At 32.2% G+C, this 18,503-nt stretch overlaps 1 protein-coding gene across 5 annotated transcripts in view; it reads left to right on the top strand.

Annotated features, from left to right (window-relative positions):
* LOC150084991 (protein PALS1-like) overlaps window positions 1-13,034 on the top strand; it is a 262,078-nt gene extending 249,044 nt beyond the window's left edge. For all 5 annotated transcript variants that reach the window (XM_090375693.1, XM_090375692.1, XM_090375691.1 and 2 more), the window contains 4 exons: window positions 1,115-1,186; window positions 6,009-6,173; window positions 7,390-7,592; window positions 12,640-13,034. In XM_090375693.1, coding sequence (XP_090231819.1) covers window positions 1,115-1,186; window positions 6,009-6,173; window positions 7,390-7,592; window positions 12,640-12,939 — 740 coding nt within the window. In that variant the 3' untranslated portion in view covers window positions 12,940-13,034. The remainder of the gene's footprint in view (window positions 1-1,114; window positions 1,187-6,008; window positions 6,174-7,389; window positions 7,593-12,639) is intronic.
* The last annotated feature ends 5,469 nt before the right edge of the window (window positions 13,035-18,503 follow it).

Here is an 18,503-nt window from a genome sequence, read left to right as displayed (position 1 = left end):
TAAATTGTTAGTGAGAGTGTGAGTGTGAAACTAATCAGCAATGAAACTAGCAAATAACACTGGGTAAGAAGCCATAAGATAGCTGACTAGATAAAACATGAGGGTTTTTGACCAATGAGTGTGTGATACTACAAATACTGACTGATGTTTGTCATTGTATTAATCGATAGCATATATGCCTGACATGTTCCAAGCTGAACCTTGTGAGATGCAACATTTTAATTTTTTTTTTTTTTTTTTTCAAAAAAATTATGAAAAGGACATCATTAGCATTAGTAGTGGCATGTGATGCAAGAAAGCAAGCTTATACAGCATCAGCCAAAAAGAAAAAAGAAAACGTTCCCATTTCACCTATCTATTGGGAAATGGATAGGTGAAATGGGAACGTTTTGAATTTGTTTAAGTTTATTTGTTTTGAATTTTGCCTTGAATTTGTTTAAGCTGTCAACTTTCACAACAGATGGAAGTTTATTCCAGCAATCAACCACCTGCTATGTGGCACTACTAAGTAAAAAAAGTTTAATAAAGACACTTGTCCATTTTAATTAGTTTATTGTTATGCAAAGAATGGTTGGCATAATTAGATAGACACAAAATATCCCAATAACTAACTAAAATTGGCTGCATTTTGAATTTCAGATGGATTTTGACATTGAAATTCAAAAAGTAGCCACTTTTATTTGGTCATTACGACTGTTTTCAGTCTAATTTTATTAATTACCCTTTGATTTTACCAATAAACTAATTAAAATACTTTCTGTAGAAAAATGCCTTTATTAAACTTTCTTTCTTAGAACCTTTTCACTAACATTTTTGTAAGCAGGGCATAAAAATACATCAAAATCAGCTTTACACTAAGTAGAAAATAAATGTTCTGCAGTGTTATTTATGACGTGGGAAGCTGTTTGTCGACATTCAGAATTCTTTTGTGTTTGTACCATTTTGATAATTTTATAACAGATGAAAAACATTTATGTATCCATAATCATTTGTATATCTATAATCATTTGTGAGAAGGAGACAAATAAAAATGATACTTTTTAAATAATGGTATGATTTATTTAATAAAAATAAATGTTTAATAAATTAAATCATTAATTTTTTTATATGAAAGGAAAATTCCTATGTGCCAAAAAACATCATAAGAAGAAAAAGAAGAAAGCTTTAAGCAGTGGAAATAAAGAAGGTTAGTGTGGTTCTTATCCTTCTGTTATAAAATTTATTCACATTGTGAAGGAAAGTAAACTAAATTTTAACTTTGATGTCTTAAGAAATGTTTTCTGACTATAAAAATATTTCCAGGTCTTGTTATTTCCAAACTAATTTTCAACAGGCTTGAAGTTGCCATCATGCCTTAAATCACTCAACCTAGAGTAATTTATCTGTTGTTGTCAGTACACTAGAAACCAAGGCCATGTCAAGAATTACTGCCCAGTTGCAAACAGGAAAATGCTGCCCCCTGAACTTGTTCTTGGACAGTCACTTCCAGTCTTCTGTTTGTTACTTACGTAGTGACCTGTGTAACTTAGAGCAAGCTGCACTCTTGCAAATTAGTTTTGTAGGATTGCCATAAGCATTTGCATGAGCCGGTGACTAATTTGGTGTCATTTTAAAATAGCTTGAAAATTGTTTGATTACAGTTGTGAAATTTTACCTTCATTGTGCAGAATTATTTTTTATTTTATTTTTTTTTATTTTTTTTTTTTTTGCATGTAAATAATGCAGTATTTATTGAAGAGGTTAACCATCAAAATTTCATGAAAGGAAAAAGATCACATGCAACTGTACTCTTAAAAAAAAAAAAAAAAAGCATAAAAAAATATTTGCACATTTGCAGACTTAGAATTTTCCAATTTGAAAGCTGTGCAACAAAATCTCTATCTTTCATCTTTTAACTTGGCTTAGCAAAGTAGTACTGAACACAAGAAGCTCCTGAAGCAGTTTCTGTGATTAATCCCTCCTGTAAATAGCAACTTAATTTGCACACACAAAAAATAATTTAATTTCACACAACCAAGGTAAAAATTTGACACTCTTAATCAAACATATGTTTTACCTGCTATATCCACACACTGGATATTTGCTATCTTTTCCCTCTCGGCCATTTATATAAGTTAAACTGGTCACTGATTCACACAAACAGTCTTTGACTAGCAGAACAGTTTGTGCTAAGTTATAAAGTTCACTTGAGTAAGTGACAATGCTAAAAGAGAGGAATGTTACCATTTTGCATCGATTACAAGCATTAAAAAACAAATACAGGTAACCCTCATATAACACGGTAGTTTGGTTTCTACAAAATCTGTGTAATGTGAAACTGTGTTATACGGGACTAAGAACCAGTACAAAAAGGGGGGTTACTTTCCAAAAGCTAACAAAAATACACTTTTTTTTTTTTTAATAACTGTCAAAACTTTATTTTTATAATAGTAATAACTTAATATTTCAACTTTATTTTTATAGTAGTAATAACTTAATATTTCAACTTTATTTTTATAGTAGTAATAACTTAAATAGTAATAACTGATCAAACATCTTACCTTACAAACTGTGATACTTATATATCAGATAATGTACTTTCATTTAATTTTCTTCCTCTTCATTGCTGCTAAGCACAATCTCTGCTGCAGCATCTAGATTTTGTGTACCTCCTGCTCTCTGTCACAATCTGCACACTTCGAAGTCACAATTTTTTATGGTCTCAAACAAGCACAAGTTCAATAGCACAGAGCCTAACCTAGGGCTCTCCCAACAAAGTACAGTGGACCCTTGCTTTAAAGATATAAAGCACAAATTTAACTTTATTACCTTACCAATTAACAAGTTAAATGATACGTGAAAATCTGAATATTTTCCAGTTAACAAAATAAATAAATTTACGCTTACGTACATAGCTTAATTAATACATACTGTAATATATACATACTAATTGATATTTCTGTTCACTAACTTCTTTTTTTTTTGGTTGTAAAATTTAAAACAGTAAAAATGATAAGCAATTAATAACAGAGAACACGGCACACACAAGTTGCAACAAACATGATACACACAAGTGAGATATGGAGTAATGAGTTTCTGAAAATTTATTTGTTTTTTATGATTGAATATTTCATGGAAGAGGAAACACATTTCACCACAATAACACGAAAACCCATAGAATTCCAGCTATTGGTACTATAACAAATGCAAGAAGATCCAGTTTACTACCATTTATAATTGATTACACTAACAGAAAAGCCCAATAAACCGTAAAGTGCAAATTGTTTTTATTGTTTTATGGTAGTGACCTCCAGAAATGTGCTTTAGAAAAATATGAAAGTGATAACGACTAGCGAGTCAACAGCAGGGATTCACAAAAAGGAATGGAAATGTTGAAAATTACATCTAACATAAAGGGTTTTCCCAGCACAAAAGTTCAAAAATACTGTGTTATGCGAGATTTCTGCAATTCTCAAACTGTGTTAAGAGTGAAACCGTATTATATAAGTACTGTGTTGTGCAAGGATTGCTGCAATTCTCAAACCGTGTTAGAGCGAAACTATGTTGAAGTTTGTTTGTTTTTTTGTTAGTTGTTGGCACATCGGCTTTTGTGGCCATAATGCACCTCCCAAAGTTTTTGCATTTTACTCTGATCCAAGCCCGAGGCGGGATTCGAACCCGCGACCTTTGGGTTGCCAGGCAGGCACTTTACCCACCTGGATAGCCTGGTCAGCTGTCGAAGTACTGTGTTATACAGGGGTTGCCTGTAATATCCTAAAACAGGGGTGGGCAACCTTGCCTGATGTAGCCGAGTGGTCAGGAGCATGAGTGCACTAGCACACCCCTTTGAGTGGTTTGTTATTTGGTTTTTAGGAGCATTAGCAACTAAGGCCATATTGCTCTGGGATATGCGGTGGTCATTCCCTGACCTTTCCGCATCCTCCGTATTCGGTGGTGATGGGCTCGAACCCCGGTCCAATCAAGAAGCATGTGCTATGCACTGCTGCTCCTTCCCACCTGGCTGCGGAGGCGCCTGCCTTTGAGTGGACTGGGGTTCAAGCCCGTGACTGCTAAATACGATTATCATTTGTATTGATGATTTATTGTAAACCCCATTGACCTGGTGGTTGTGCCATAGTATAAACAAGAACATTATTACGAATGGCGGGCCAAATAAAAAAATGTCTGTGAGGTACACGTGGGCCAATTTTTTTACATTTCCACGATTTTTAGGATTATTAAAATGTTGTATAATGAAAAAATATGTTATTTATTGTAATATTTATACAAACATATACATATATGCATATATAAATAAAGCGAAATACAAATTCAAAATAAAATTACAAAAATGCAATTCCAGTAACAAAAATTGCAATATTTTATTTTTATAATAATTAATGAGTGATTTGATACTGTTTATTTTTATCAGTGAATCGATATCTGGATCAATATTTGTCATAGCAATGTGCTGAATATTTTTTGAAATTTACCTCAGAAAGTCCATTAATTCAAAAATATATATATTTTTTGAAAACGACCATGGACCAGATTATGCATGTTCACCGGCCGGAGGTTGCCCACCACTGTCCTAAAATATGGATGTTTTCTTTAGCAGGTAACTACAATTATACATAATACAGCTCTTGTTTTAATGTACAGTAAACATCGAGCTACATATAGTGGGTTTGTTATTGTTATTTGGTTTTTAGTAGCATTAGCAACTAAGGCCATATTGCTCCGGGATATGCGGTGGTCATTCCTTGACCTTTCCGCATCCTCCGTATTTGGTGGTGACGGGCTCGAACCCCGGTCTAATCAAGAAGCGTGTGCTACGCACTGCTGCTCCTTCCCACCTGGCTACGGAGGCGCCTCACATATAGTGGGAAAAGTGAAACTCAGCATTCTTTGTTATTATGTGCAAGAAATTGAGAAATATTTCATATAGCCTGAATAGTTAGAATTTTTTTTTTTTTTTTTTTTCCTGTAGCACATTAACTCTCTCATACTAAGTGTATACACGTGGTTACTTTAAGGAAGTCACCTTTTTCGGCATCTGTGTTCAGAAATCGTGTTTTGTATGACTAGTGCTGAGTGTATTTTGGTTTCAGTAGTGTGCACAATGGATTAAAATCAAATTAAATTTTCTGTTTATACTTTGGCACGACAACCAAGTTAGTAGAGTTTACGATAAATCGTCAATACAAATATTCCTCGTATTTAGTAGTCACAGAAACTCCAGTCCACTCAAGGAACATGTGCTATGCACTCTCTCTCCTGACCACTCGGCTACGTCAGGCCTACATGTGCACCCATAGCATGACTTGAGGTATGTGAATTCCCAATAATTCCATATGCAATTTTTGGGGAAGTGAACAGAAATGTAAAACTTAAAGGTGACATATATACAGTATATACTATGCAATAGAGAATTTTCATTATAGTTCCATTCAATTTTGTTGTAATGACAGTCTTTTTGAATTAGACCAGCTATTCCCAGTTCAGCATGCCCAGTGCAACTTTGGATTTCATTGTAGATATATTTTCAAATCCAATAAAATATAAAACTTTAATCATTAATCAGGGACTGGTAGCAACTTTGAAATGCATCACAATTTCGAATAACCTCCTATACCAAATTAATAACGATATCATATAGTAGTAAGAGGGCTAGTGCTGAGAATCTGTTTCAGCCACAGAACCCTCAAGTCCTAAGGTTACTGGTTTTGTGACTTTACTACTATTAAAAAAATTATTTTAATTTTAAATTAATATACTGAAATTTTAATTATACTACTAATGTTGCTGTAATTGTACATATCTATTTATAGGTAATTTCTCCATTTTGTTGTCATCAAATGTATCAATTATTTGATGACTACAAAATGGAAATAAATTTTAAAATGTTTGATTTTCAAAATTAACCATACATTCATTAAATGAATGTATGGTTAATCAATATAAATAGTTTAATAATTGTGTTTAAATGAAGTTCAAAATTTATTTACTCTAAAAATTTTATGTTCTAGATCTTGATCAAGACCAAATTCTCACTTATGAAGAAGTAGCATTATATTATCCACGTGCCAACAGAAAGCGACCAATTGTTCTTATCGGTCCTCCTAATATTGGTCGACATGAACTTCGACAGCGGCTTATGGAAGACACAGAACGTTTTGCTGCTGCAGTTCCTCGTAAGTTAATCATGGTCTAATTATACAGTTAGATAATATTAGGCCTACTTTAAGTTTTTTATATCTTTTAAACTGTTATGTATTTTAAAAGAAATGTATTTATCATGAAGAATGAAGAACAAAATGGATACCTGCTAATATGCTACTTCTTTTGTTTCTCAAAAAAGTGCCAAGTTTTATTTTGCCACAAAAAAAACTTTTGTGACAAAAAAAACAAGCTATCTGTAAATGTTTTCTTTGCATTGTTGGGCCTCAGTGAGGACATATTAGCAATAGAATGAGTTCATTTAAAGGCACAAGGTCTTTATTGTTCATCACTAAAAACAAGGTTTTTAGTGATGAACAAAATGAGATTTTTGTCTGATTCAATTTAGTCAAGTCATTACAGAAATGTGAGTTCAGTTATTAAGTAACCTTGAAAGTCAAAATTTGGTATAGTAGCAGTGGCTAGTGAGTAATGAATTTAACTGAATCATTGATTAAAGTTATCAAATGTCCAGGAGATTCAATACCCAACCTATCCCAAGGGAAAATAGAAGTAATTTTATATAAATGAATGATTCTGTACTGATACAAATGAAATTATTGAGAGATTTATTTTGCCAAAGAACTACAGAATTCTTTTGTTGAAAGAAGCCATTCTTGTAGCAGTAGAATGCTCATTGAAAATAAAAAGAATATGAAATTCTGATTATGATAAAGTGGAAATGGAATATTAACTTTGTTGAAACAAGCACATCCATTTAACTTTTCAATATCTAGCTCATTCTTTAAAGAGATACTGCTAAAAGATTTGTAGAAATTGATTGATATTTAATTAAAAGATATATATCTTTCAAATAAATATATAATCATTTATATAATTATCTATAATATAAGATATTTTATATAGTAGGGATATACTTTTTACTTTCCTTCTATTAAATATTACATTTTGAACTGTTAGGGTTTTAAGAACAGAACTTCTAGTTCTGTCCTAATTTCTTCCTTAATTTTGCCTCTCGTTAACGAAAATTTCTATACAACTGCCTTTGACTATAGCATATAATATTTAAACAAATCAAATGCGCATGCACACACACACACACACACACACACACACACCTCTGTCAGTTGAAGAACCATTTTAGATGAACATATGTTAGTATTGAAATTTTTCAACTACAAATTGTTTTCATATTTTTGTTTAGTAATTATTTTTAAAATTTCTTTGCAGATACAAGTAGGTCTCGAAAAGACACAGAAGTTGATGGAGTAGATTACCATTTTATTACACGCTCGCAGTTTGAATCGGATATTGTAGAGGGCAGATTTGTTGAACATGGGGAATATGAAAAGAATTACTATGGAACCAGCCTAGATGCAATTAGAAGTGTAGTTAATTCAAGCAAAATTTGTGTGCTCAATCTTCACCCTCAGGTGAGTGAGCTATAAAAATTAATAATCAAAAATGCTAATTACAAAAGCATCATCTTTGTAATCTGTTAATTCTTCACACATGCTACTAAAATGCAGGGTGATACACATGAGACTGGTTGGGCAGTTACTGGTATTACAATAACTGCCCAACTAGTACTGACTAATTGGTATCAGCAATACTGTAGCTAGAGCTTTTGCCACCCCTCTCAATACACACCAAAAATACTACAAAAAGTCAAAACAATGTATAGGGAAATAAATTAAAACACTGTTTTTATTTTTGAAGTAAAACTTTCTCTACTGCTGAGACACAGCCACCACGGTATAAGGAATAAACAAATCGCTGTGCCATGTGTTTTATTTTTAAGAATTTGAATTATAATTATTATAAATTGAATGAAACGGTTTTGTTATATTTATATTTTATTTATTTTAATTGTAAGTATAGTTGTTAAAAACTAATTATTAATTAAGTAATAAAAATTACTAAGTTAACATAAATAAAAGAATCATTGAAAAATAAAATTGTGTCTCACGTGAAAAGTGCCACCCGGGACGGACCGCCCCCCCCCCCCATAGCTACGCCACTGGGTATTAGTCAGTCCTCGTATAACACGAACTGAATTCGATTATGCACAATTTGCCTTTGGGTTTACAAGAAATGGCAGTCACATGCGGAATCATCCCAACTGAATGCAACACAATAGGAATGAAGAGAAGATTCTGAAAATGTATTTGTTTTTTATATCTGTGTAGGAGAAACACATTTCACCATAATAAAGTAAAAACCCACACAATTCCAGCTATCGGTATTGTCGCAAATGCAATTAGATCAAGTTTACTACCCGTTTATAACAGATTCCACTAGCAGAAACGCAACTGGAAATTGTTTTTATTGTTTTATGGTAGTGACCTTCAGAAATGTGCTTTAGTAAAATGTGAGTTAGTGAGGTGTTAATAGTGTGTCTCTGCCTTTACGGTGTTGTTTGTTCAGTTGCTACACAAGCATGCAGCTTTGTTTATGTGTATCAAGCGTGCCTCCTCATTTTGTAATTGTGCTTTATTTCCTAAAATGAGTAAAATACTTAAAAGGTGTAAAAAAGAAGCATCCTGGTGAAAACACTACAGATTCAGAGAGAAAAAGAAAAGCAATATTGATAGACAGAGGCGGACTGGATCAATACTAGTGACCCAGTCTGCCAGTGCCTCATACTAGTGTTTATGGCCAAAATCACACTGGCCTCCGGCCCATCAGGGGTTTCCCTGGTATGGCTAGTTCGTCTCTGTCGATAGAGAAAAAATATGAAATTGTGAAACACTTTGAGCGAAATAAAAGAACATGTGATATTGCACATTCTACAGGCCTAAATGAGGCAATGCAGAGGATTAGAAAGAATGCAAAGTGTAACAAAATTCATTAGATCAAGACAAAGAATTGGCAGAGATGGAACGGCTGTCATCTGTTTGGACAGAAAATCAAACAAAGAACAAGTTTCAATAGAAGCAAAAGCATTAGCAATATTTTATTACGTAAGTATTTTATTACGATTATTTATTGTGTTTGATAATGTTTTGGTTACAAATGTGTGGTCAATCTTGAGTGGTCGGCACCTAATCCTATTTTTCTCATTGGGCCTGTTATTTATATTGCACGATTTTACATTGCATGAGGGTTTCTAGGAACACAACTATTGTGCTATACAAGGACTGACTGTATTGGTAAAATGATTTTTTTTATTTATTATTTTTTCAGATTGAGTAGTTCCGTGATGGGCCATCTGCTACTGCATGCAACAGCTTTTGTAACCAGTTCTATAGTTGTAAAAAAAGTTGGGGGGGGAGATGTATCATAGGGGCTGTATACCACATATAAAAGTAAAACAACCATACCAACAGTAATAAATCAGTAATAAACCCTCAACAGTAACAGAGTAGTAGAGGGTTTATTACAACAGTAATAAATCCCCTACTACACTAATTATAATAATTGTAATAAATTATACTAATTATAATAAATTAGTATAATAAATTTTACTAATTATAATTACACTAATTATAATAAATCCCCTACTACACTAATTATAATAATTGTGATAGAATAGGCACCAATATACTGTCCTGTTTTATGAGGAACATTTGAAAAGTTCATGGGCTGAGTATGAAAAGGTAGTGTTAAAAATTTCTGTACTTAATGTATAACTCTTTAAACAGTTACCCACCAAGTTTCATGCAGTTTCAATAACATTTTTTTAATTACAGGTCCCAGAATCAACAAAGTTGTGTGAATGAGGAAAGATGGACAAAATCCACCACCATGCAGTCATCCAATATTTGGGAAAAAAGAAACAAACTAATGCTAAAGGCAATTCATGAGGATATGGTTACAACATTGGGAGGAATACCCCTTCCTATTCCATAGTTAAGAAGTGTGCAGCAGAATTTAAATAAGGGGAAGAAAGCTTGGAAGATGACCTATGCTATGGAAGACCTGCAATGTCTATCACTCCAGAAGTTGTTGACAGTGGGCACGATCTGATGATAAGTGATTGACGAATGACAATTTGGTACATTTCCAGCATCATGAGCATCTCATTTGAACATATATAAGAGGGGTTCTTGCTGTGAAATAGGTGTCAGAATGATGGTTCCTAAAGTTGTTGACAGCAGATCAAAAATGCACAAGCATTGTCAAGTGAACATTTGTATTGTTTTCAACAGATTCACAAATTTCCTTGCAAGATTTGTGACCCTGGATGAGATATGGGGCCATCACTTTCAGTCAGAGACAAAGCAACATTTCAAACAGTGGAAACACAGCTCCCCCCCCCTCCACACACACACAAAGAAATTCAAGTTGATTCCTTCTGCTGAAAAGGTGATGGCATTGGGTTTTTTTTTTTTTTTTTTTTTTTGGATGCTGATGGAGTGTTGCTAGTGGATTACTTTCAGAATGGCCAGAGGATCACAGGAGCATATTATTATGCACACCTTGTGAGGTGTTTGTGTGAAAACATTAATGACAAATTCCGAGGGAAAACTAAGCAAAGCAGCCATGTTCCGCCACAACACTCCTGCTCACAAGTCTGTCATTGCCATGGCTGCAGTGCATGAGTGCAGCTTTGAAATCTTGGACCATCTGTTATATTTATCAGATCTAGCACCATTGGGTTTCACCTATTTTCTAATTTGAAAAAATACCTGGCCAGCATCCCTTTTCCCACTGACAGTGTCTTGCAGCAGTGGATTCAATCCTGGAGGCCCAATAGCAAACTTTCTTTGCAGCTGGAATCAATGCATTGCAGCATTGGGGGAAAAGTTTATTGATTCCAGAGGAGACTATGTCAGAAAGTAATATGTTACTAGGCTCCTCAAATTAACCCTGCTTATTCAGACCACAAACTTTTCAAATGCCTATTATATATGTCTGTATTGCCTTGTTATTATTGATAATGTTGTCCATGCTTTAGTTTTATCTTCAAACAACTTTTAAATTGTCTTCCTAAATTTAAATTGGTTATAAACCTTTAACTGCCTTTGACTATATGATATAGTCAAAGGCAGCTGTATGATTATATTTTGGCTTAATGCATATAGGATTGATTTGATTGTCTATTCCAGCAGTGGTGAACCATTTACAGCCTGTGTGCCAAAAATAAGCTCAAATGAAAATATAACAATTACCATAGGGAAAAATTGATTAATATTAGTACTGTAAATCATATTTATTGATGTTATAAAAAGGTAAGAATACTTGAAAGTTTCTAACAAGAACTTTGTTGTGACATAATTTTCCACAAAATTACTTTGTTTCACAACTAGATGGTGACTGATAAACCATAAAAAATTTGCCTTTTTTAAAAAAATACATTTGAAATAAAATTGGGGAAAAAAAAAAAAAAAAGTAATAAAAATAAAAATAAAATTTTTTATACAGCAGACTCTGGATTAACTGGGATCCGGGCGCCTCCGTAGCCAGGTGGGCAGGAGCAGCAGTGCGTAGCACTTGCTTCTTGATTAGACCGGGATTCGAGCCTGTGACCACCAAATACGGAGGATGCGAAAAGGTCAGGGAATGACCACTGTATATCCCCGGAGCAACATGGCCTTAGTTGCTAATGCTCCTAAAAACCAAATAACAAACAACTGGGATCGGATTAACTGGAATACTTCAAGACTCCAAATTTAAAAAAAAAAAAAAAAAAAAAACCAGAAATCATAAAATTCAAGTAATAACTAGAATAGGTATAAACAGATATTTTGCAAGTCGTAAATAAGCAACAAGTGTCATTATAAGTCATCATTGGGAGATTAGTGTACCTATTATCTTGCAATCCCCATTGTCTTCACACCCGCTGCTCAAAAAAGAAAAGGAAAAAAAGAGAGACCAAATGTTTAGTTTGTTTTAGTGTGTCGCATCAATTGTTGTGTTCCATTGCAGTGCAAAAGGACAAATTTTGTTTCATTATTTGTCAGGGATGTCGGAATTTTTTTTTTAGTAAAAAAAAATTTTTTTTTTGTTTAGAAATCACGAAAATGATGGGTAAACGCAAAAGAGTTGCATTTTCCGTTAAACAAAAACTTGAAATTATTCAAAAGTTTGAAAACGGTGCATCTGTTAAATCTCTAAGGAATCATTATAATAAGGATGTATCAAAATGGCCAAACATTAACAAGTATCATGCGGAATTCAGATTTGTCAATAATAATAATAATATAGTAGCAATATGTTATTAGTCATTCCCAAGTTACGTAAAACTCGACGAAGTAAGAAGTCCTGGAACGTATCTCTTACGTATGTCAGGGACTTTTGTATTTTTGGATTAACCGGGAAATCAATTATCTGGGATTTGTTTTTTATCATCTATCCCAGAAAACGAGAGTCTACTGTATTATAAATTATTTATGAGTGGCTCATACTGGTATATTTTCCTGTGCATGAGACTTGTTGGACATGTTCCAATGGTTCACTATTGCTGATCTGTTGTATTTGCTAATCTTACTCTAAGACATAAAGAGATTTCAGATATATATTTTTTTCCCCTCCCAGTCCTTAAAGATACTGAAATCATCTGACCTCAAGCCATATGTTGTGTTTGTGGCTCCTCCAGCTCTCGAAAAACTTCGACAGAACCGTCTTAAAATGGGAGCTAGTGCAAAAGATGAAGAACTAAAAGACATTATTGAGAAAGCCAGAGAAATGGAAGAAAGTTTTGGCCATTATTTTGACATGGTGATAATCAATTCAGATATTGAGAAAGCTTACAATGAACTTTTAAAAGAAATCAATATCCTGGAAAGAGAGCCACAGTGGGTACCTTCCATATGGTTGAAGAATGACACAAACTGATAAGTTACAAACAGTATTTAGTAAAAATCTACCAAGTCTGCCATGCAATTGCCATCGTGTCCAAGTGGTGCTCCAGTGTATGCATTTCACTGCAACAGACTTTAGAAAATTAATTTTATCATCTGTTATGTAAAATATGTCTTTTTTGGAGGAGCTTTTTGTCTGTTAAAGTATTTCAAAGTATAGCTCAGGTGTACGTATGTGTTTATGTATGTGCAGATGTTTTTCATAACTCATCACTAATTTTCCAGTTGGATGTTTTAAAATCTGTAATTTATACCACTACATTTTAAACTTGTAAAAATTCTATAAGATATTTGCTTGATAATCTGTCTTTTCTTTTTCTTCCATCTAATTCAGTATAGAGTTTCTTGTTAGTTGTCATTCTTCTTTTTACATAAGAAGATATGCTTTATCCAACGACACTCGGTGTATTTTTAATAGAATACATGATGTGCTATGTTAAAAGGATTCCTGATATAAGTAATTTTATTTTCCCTTATATGTTGAGACTAAAGCAGGAAACAAAAAAAAAAAAAAAAAGGTAAAGAATAAAACATCATAGAGCTGAGGTTGATATGTTGCCTTTCATATGCTAGGCTCCTCCCCTCCCCCAGGATTTCACTTCCTTAAAAAAAAAAAAAAAGTTCCTGGAAAAAATATGATATATTTGCTATCAACTTGGAGTGATACTAAATCATTTTAGGGTAGTGGTTATGAAACTTTTATATTGTCGACCATCCTCAGTTTACTAAATTTTCATGGATCATCTTCTCATCTTTTAGATTATTCGCAGACCAAAAATTATTAATATATATGCATACAATTTCTTTATAATTGTTCAATAAGTACTGTTTTTTTTTTTTTTTTTTTTTTTTTCTTTTCAAACTGAAGGCAGCTGCAGACCACAATTTAAAACAAGTGAGTTGCAGTCGCTGAAAATGGACATCTCGTGATATAGAATAATGATTATTAAGTTTAAAAAATTATTTTTAAATAATATTATGATCATTAATAATAATAATTCTTTAATGAAACTCTTCTAATATTTACATATCTTATTACTTTGAAGAAGCTAAATTCTTTTGTAATCCATAAAGGAAAACTAATTATTATTATTATTATTGCAGATTATAATAATATTAATTATTTTTATAAATTAATAATTAATGAACGAGTACTCTTATTTTGATAAATTCCACTTGCAAATAAAAAGTAGTATTGTAGACAGATACTATAAATTTATGTTTTGAGTTCTGTAAAATTGCTCTGCATTATTGTATTTCTGAGAATCATTTTTCTGCATCAGAGGTTTCCAATCTTTTTATTAGGAGACCCATTGGGAATTTTCTGAGGACTCGACCGAACTCATTATTTTATAAGCTCTTTTCATTTTAAAATGTATGACTCATATATTATTAATACAGACAGCTGTTAAATACATTAGACTCCTAATTATCCAAAAGTGGATTAGCTAGGGTGTGGCAGCCACATTGAATCCCATTTTATCTCAACCACTGGATCAACAAACAGATGCTCTTGCTGACAAGGTATTATTAATTCATATCTTTCTAAAACTAAGCACATTGTTATTTTAGGATATTAGGTACCTCAGCGATTTAGACCACGTTGTGCCATTGTGTGCTACATCTATACAAGTACATGTTCGTGGGCTGATTTGTATGTTCTGTTGGTTGAAAAACCCAGAATAACTTAAAAGGGGCACCTGAAAACCCCTTCTAACTGCAGTCTCAACTGAAGAGGCATTAAATTTTATGCCAAATTTTCCCACTCGGTTGTGAACATATCCATAAATAATGTAGCCTTTTTTGTCAAATTTATGGGTTTTTCTTTTTTTGTAAATTATCCAATGTTGCGATTAAGCATGAATGTATATTTCTCAATCACCCCAGATAATCAGGAGTCTACTGTAATACATAAATAATTTCATATAATTAAATAAATAGTAAAATAAACAAAGAAGAAAGTGAATCAAAATAACGTTTATTACTAATAAGTTTTATATATAAAAACTCTTGGTGAAGTAATAAACAGCTTTTTGCTAAAGCTGAATCAAATGTAGTTTAAAATCTGTAGTGCATCTCTTGAAAATATCACTCAAGGGTCCAGCAGATAAATTAGATCTCTCTCTGTTTCATAATTCATTTTGGAGCATATTTCTTCAGAGTTGAATGTAGCCATTTTATATTTGTTTTACATTGGAGATCACTGGTCTGTATAATTTTTAAGTGTGTAAACTTTAATTTTCCATAGAAAATTGAGAAAGTTCGAGTTCCAAAATGACTGTTGTTATCTCATCTGTTAGAATATTTAAAATGATGATTTATTAAGGTAAAAACTGTATACCAATCATGTGGTACATTGATATGGTTCTACAAGAGAAACTACTTCCCACAAACATCTAAAGTCACAATTATCAGTCAAATTTCTTGTATTATTTCTGTTATGCAGGAAGCACTGAATTTTTGAAAAATGAGTTGGTCTCTCAACCAATAGGTACTCAAACTGTGACTGGAATATAAACTAACTTTTGAATTATTAAATATTCTGGGATTTTCTTTCATAAAAAGTGCTAAATTGCCTTTCATTTTAGAATAAGGAGTTGCATAAGTGTCAGGGTTCTATTGCATATTATTTTTTTGATAGTGGATATGCTAAATTTTAATTTATTCTCTCTGGATCTGAATGCAGTTCTTCATAAATTCATTTATATAAAATGGATTGGGAGTGCACATATTATATAATGCCTTATTTAGTTGTTCTTGCCATTTGTGTGAGGTCTTAATGGATAAACAACTGCTTTGCATACATACTCACTTTTTTTTAAATAACTGTTTGTATTTTTTTAATTGTTTTGTTTTGAAATAACCAATTCTAGCTTATACGTTAAATGGGAAAAAAAGTACATGTATAAATATGTGTTAAAATGTGTATATAAGTGTTTCGAAGAGTGCTTTAGATTTGCTTGTAACAATCACAGTATAAAGCTCATATGGACTTCTTAATTATGGTTACATAAACTAAACTCTCCTCTGATTTGTAACATTATTAGTATAGGAAAGGAATGAATTCAGTTGTTTCTTTTTTTTGAAATATAAATATCATAAAAAAAAAATTCAGAAAAGTTTAGTTGAAAAAGGAATGTACCATTTTCTAATTGAAATTTGGTTGTATCTCACTTATTGTACTCTAGTTAAGAATAAATGAATGGTACATTCTTAATCCATTAGTTTTACTGTTTAATAAAATAGTTTATATATATATGTGTGTGTGTGTGTGTGTGTGTTTAACAGTAAACTTAACACACACACACATACATACATACATACATACATATATATATATATATGTGTGTGTGTTTAACAGTAAACTTAACACATGCAAAGTTTGTTTCAGTTAATCTCTACTCTATTTTAGCCTTTTTTTATCATTTGTATAATTAATAATAAGGATCTATTTATTCTTTTAAAGAAGCATTTGGGTGAATTCTCAACCATTGAGCAGATATGGTTAACTTCTACACTCTCAAATCACTGTTCTATAGCTATAGTAAAAATTTGAAATTATGAGCTGACAGTTGGTGCTGAAGTTTTTTTTTATTTATTTTATATTTCATAACATTTGCTAATTCGTGCATTCCATGTGTTTACTATCGCCTGTACATTGTTTTGGATGCTTTGTCCTTTGTATTATGTTTTTATTCTAATAATGTCAAAAATTAACATGTTAAGAAATTTGAAGCTTGAAGCAAAACAATATCTTGCCTATCACTTGGCAGTGCTCATCTCTTAGTGACTTCTTTTATCTTTTAATTTAAACCGTCCCTGGTGGTGCAATGAATTCTTACTTCTCTAGACACTGGGGTCACTTCAACCCCACAATGCATACATTTGAAAAATCAGCAAAAATTGCTCACTTTTTTTTTTTTTTTTATGCCACCTTTATTTTCAGTCTTTTCTGAATACAACTGTGGGAAATCCATTTTTTCTATTAAAAACATATATATTTTTAATTCTTGAAATTAAAACTGCCTTTAAATTGATTGGTGAGCAAAATTCAAATAAAAAAACCGACACACTTCAATGAATGCATGCAATTGGATTCCAGCCTGTCAATAACAGGAGTGCCACTGCATGAAATATGAAGTGTGCATGTCAACAGTTTTATTCCAGATGATGCTTCAGTGTCATGAAGCCAGAGAGCGTTAACGATTGAAGGAAAGTATGTGTCAGTAAAGCCAGCTCACTATCAATAATTGTACATTATAGATGCCACTCAATACATGCACATAATTAGGTTTAATTTAATTCCTGAATTTTTCCTAATTGTAAAAAATAATTAATAGAGACTTCTGGAATTTTCATTGGAGAAATCAAGGAAAACATTTTCATAAACAGCTATTAGGATTTTCGGCTGTTGGACAGAATAGATGAAGAGTACAAATTTGCTGAAATATTGTTGGGGGGGAGGGGTCTTATCGATCCTGCAAACCTAACTCGGGGTTAAAATATTTGAAACAAAAGTCCTGTACCTGTGTAAAGTTTAGATTCTATTTATTACTAATGAAGTTTGGCAACCATCCCTGTTGCTCATTTTTAGCAAACAGTTTCATATGACCTATTTATTTATTCATGAGGAGGGGCAGGCTGGAATTAGCAAATGTTTGAAATGGCAGTAACTAAGTTATTATTGTGTATCATTATGTTTATTATGTATCAGCCTAGCTTTTTATTTCTACAGTGGCACTGTTATGTCAATCTCCAAAACTTTATATTTTCTGACACTTATCAGTTATTGCACTTGTTATGTTATTATAAGGAAAGTTTAAATACCAATATGTCATTTAATTGTTGCAATGTTTGTATTAGTGGGGTGAGAGTGGAGGGGAATATGTCTTAGATATTCAAGCAATATCAGGTGCTTGTTTCGGTATAATGCATTGATTTAATTTGGAAGAAATTGCCGAAAACTAAAAAGCATAATGTGTATACAGTTTAAAAAAAAAAAAAAACAGTGGAAATCCTTATCGGAGTTAAACTAAACTTAATGCCATTAGAAAGGGTAGGCCTTTCTTTCTGAGGTTATATCAAATCATGCCACTGTCTTTTCTCAGTTGATGTATTCCTTGTGTTATAGTCTTAATTGGAAATTTTGTTGGTCATTTTCAAGTTTATTTCTAGCATATTCTATGATAGGTGCTGCTTTAATATGGTAATTTCTAAATGAAAGTCATTAAGAAATTAAAAATGTCATAGCAAACAAATTCATATCAAATAATCAGCTTTTTTTTTTTTTTTTATAATCGCAAATAGGAAAGAAACAATATATTGCAGGAAATTTGAGTGATGCGGATTTGTGTTTGTTACTATTCAGTAATTTAATAATGTTTCTATTACATTTGTATTTTCAGGTAGTTAATAATGCGCATTAATTATCTCTGGCAATATTTTTAATGCAGCATTTAAAATATTAAAAAATTGCTACCATATTTTCTTGACTACCTCACTGCACTTTTTTTTTTTTTTTTTTAAGAACCAAAAATT

Source organism: Mastigoproctus giganteus, chromosome 6 (assembly GCF_048544385.1).
Source record: "Mastigoproctus giganteus isolate SK-2022 chromosome 6, ASM4854438v1, whole genome shotgun sequence".
NCBI lineage: Eukaryota > Metazoa > Arthropoda > Arachnida > Uropygi > Thelyphonidae > Mastigoproctus > Mastigoproctus giganteus.
This window is presented reverse-complemented; position numbering and strand designations above follow the sequence as displayed.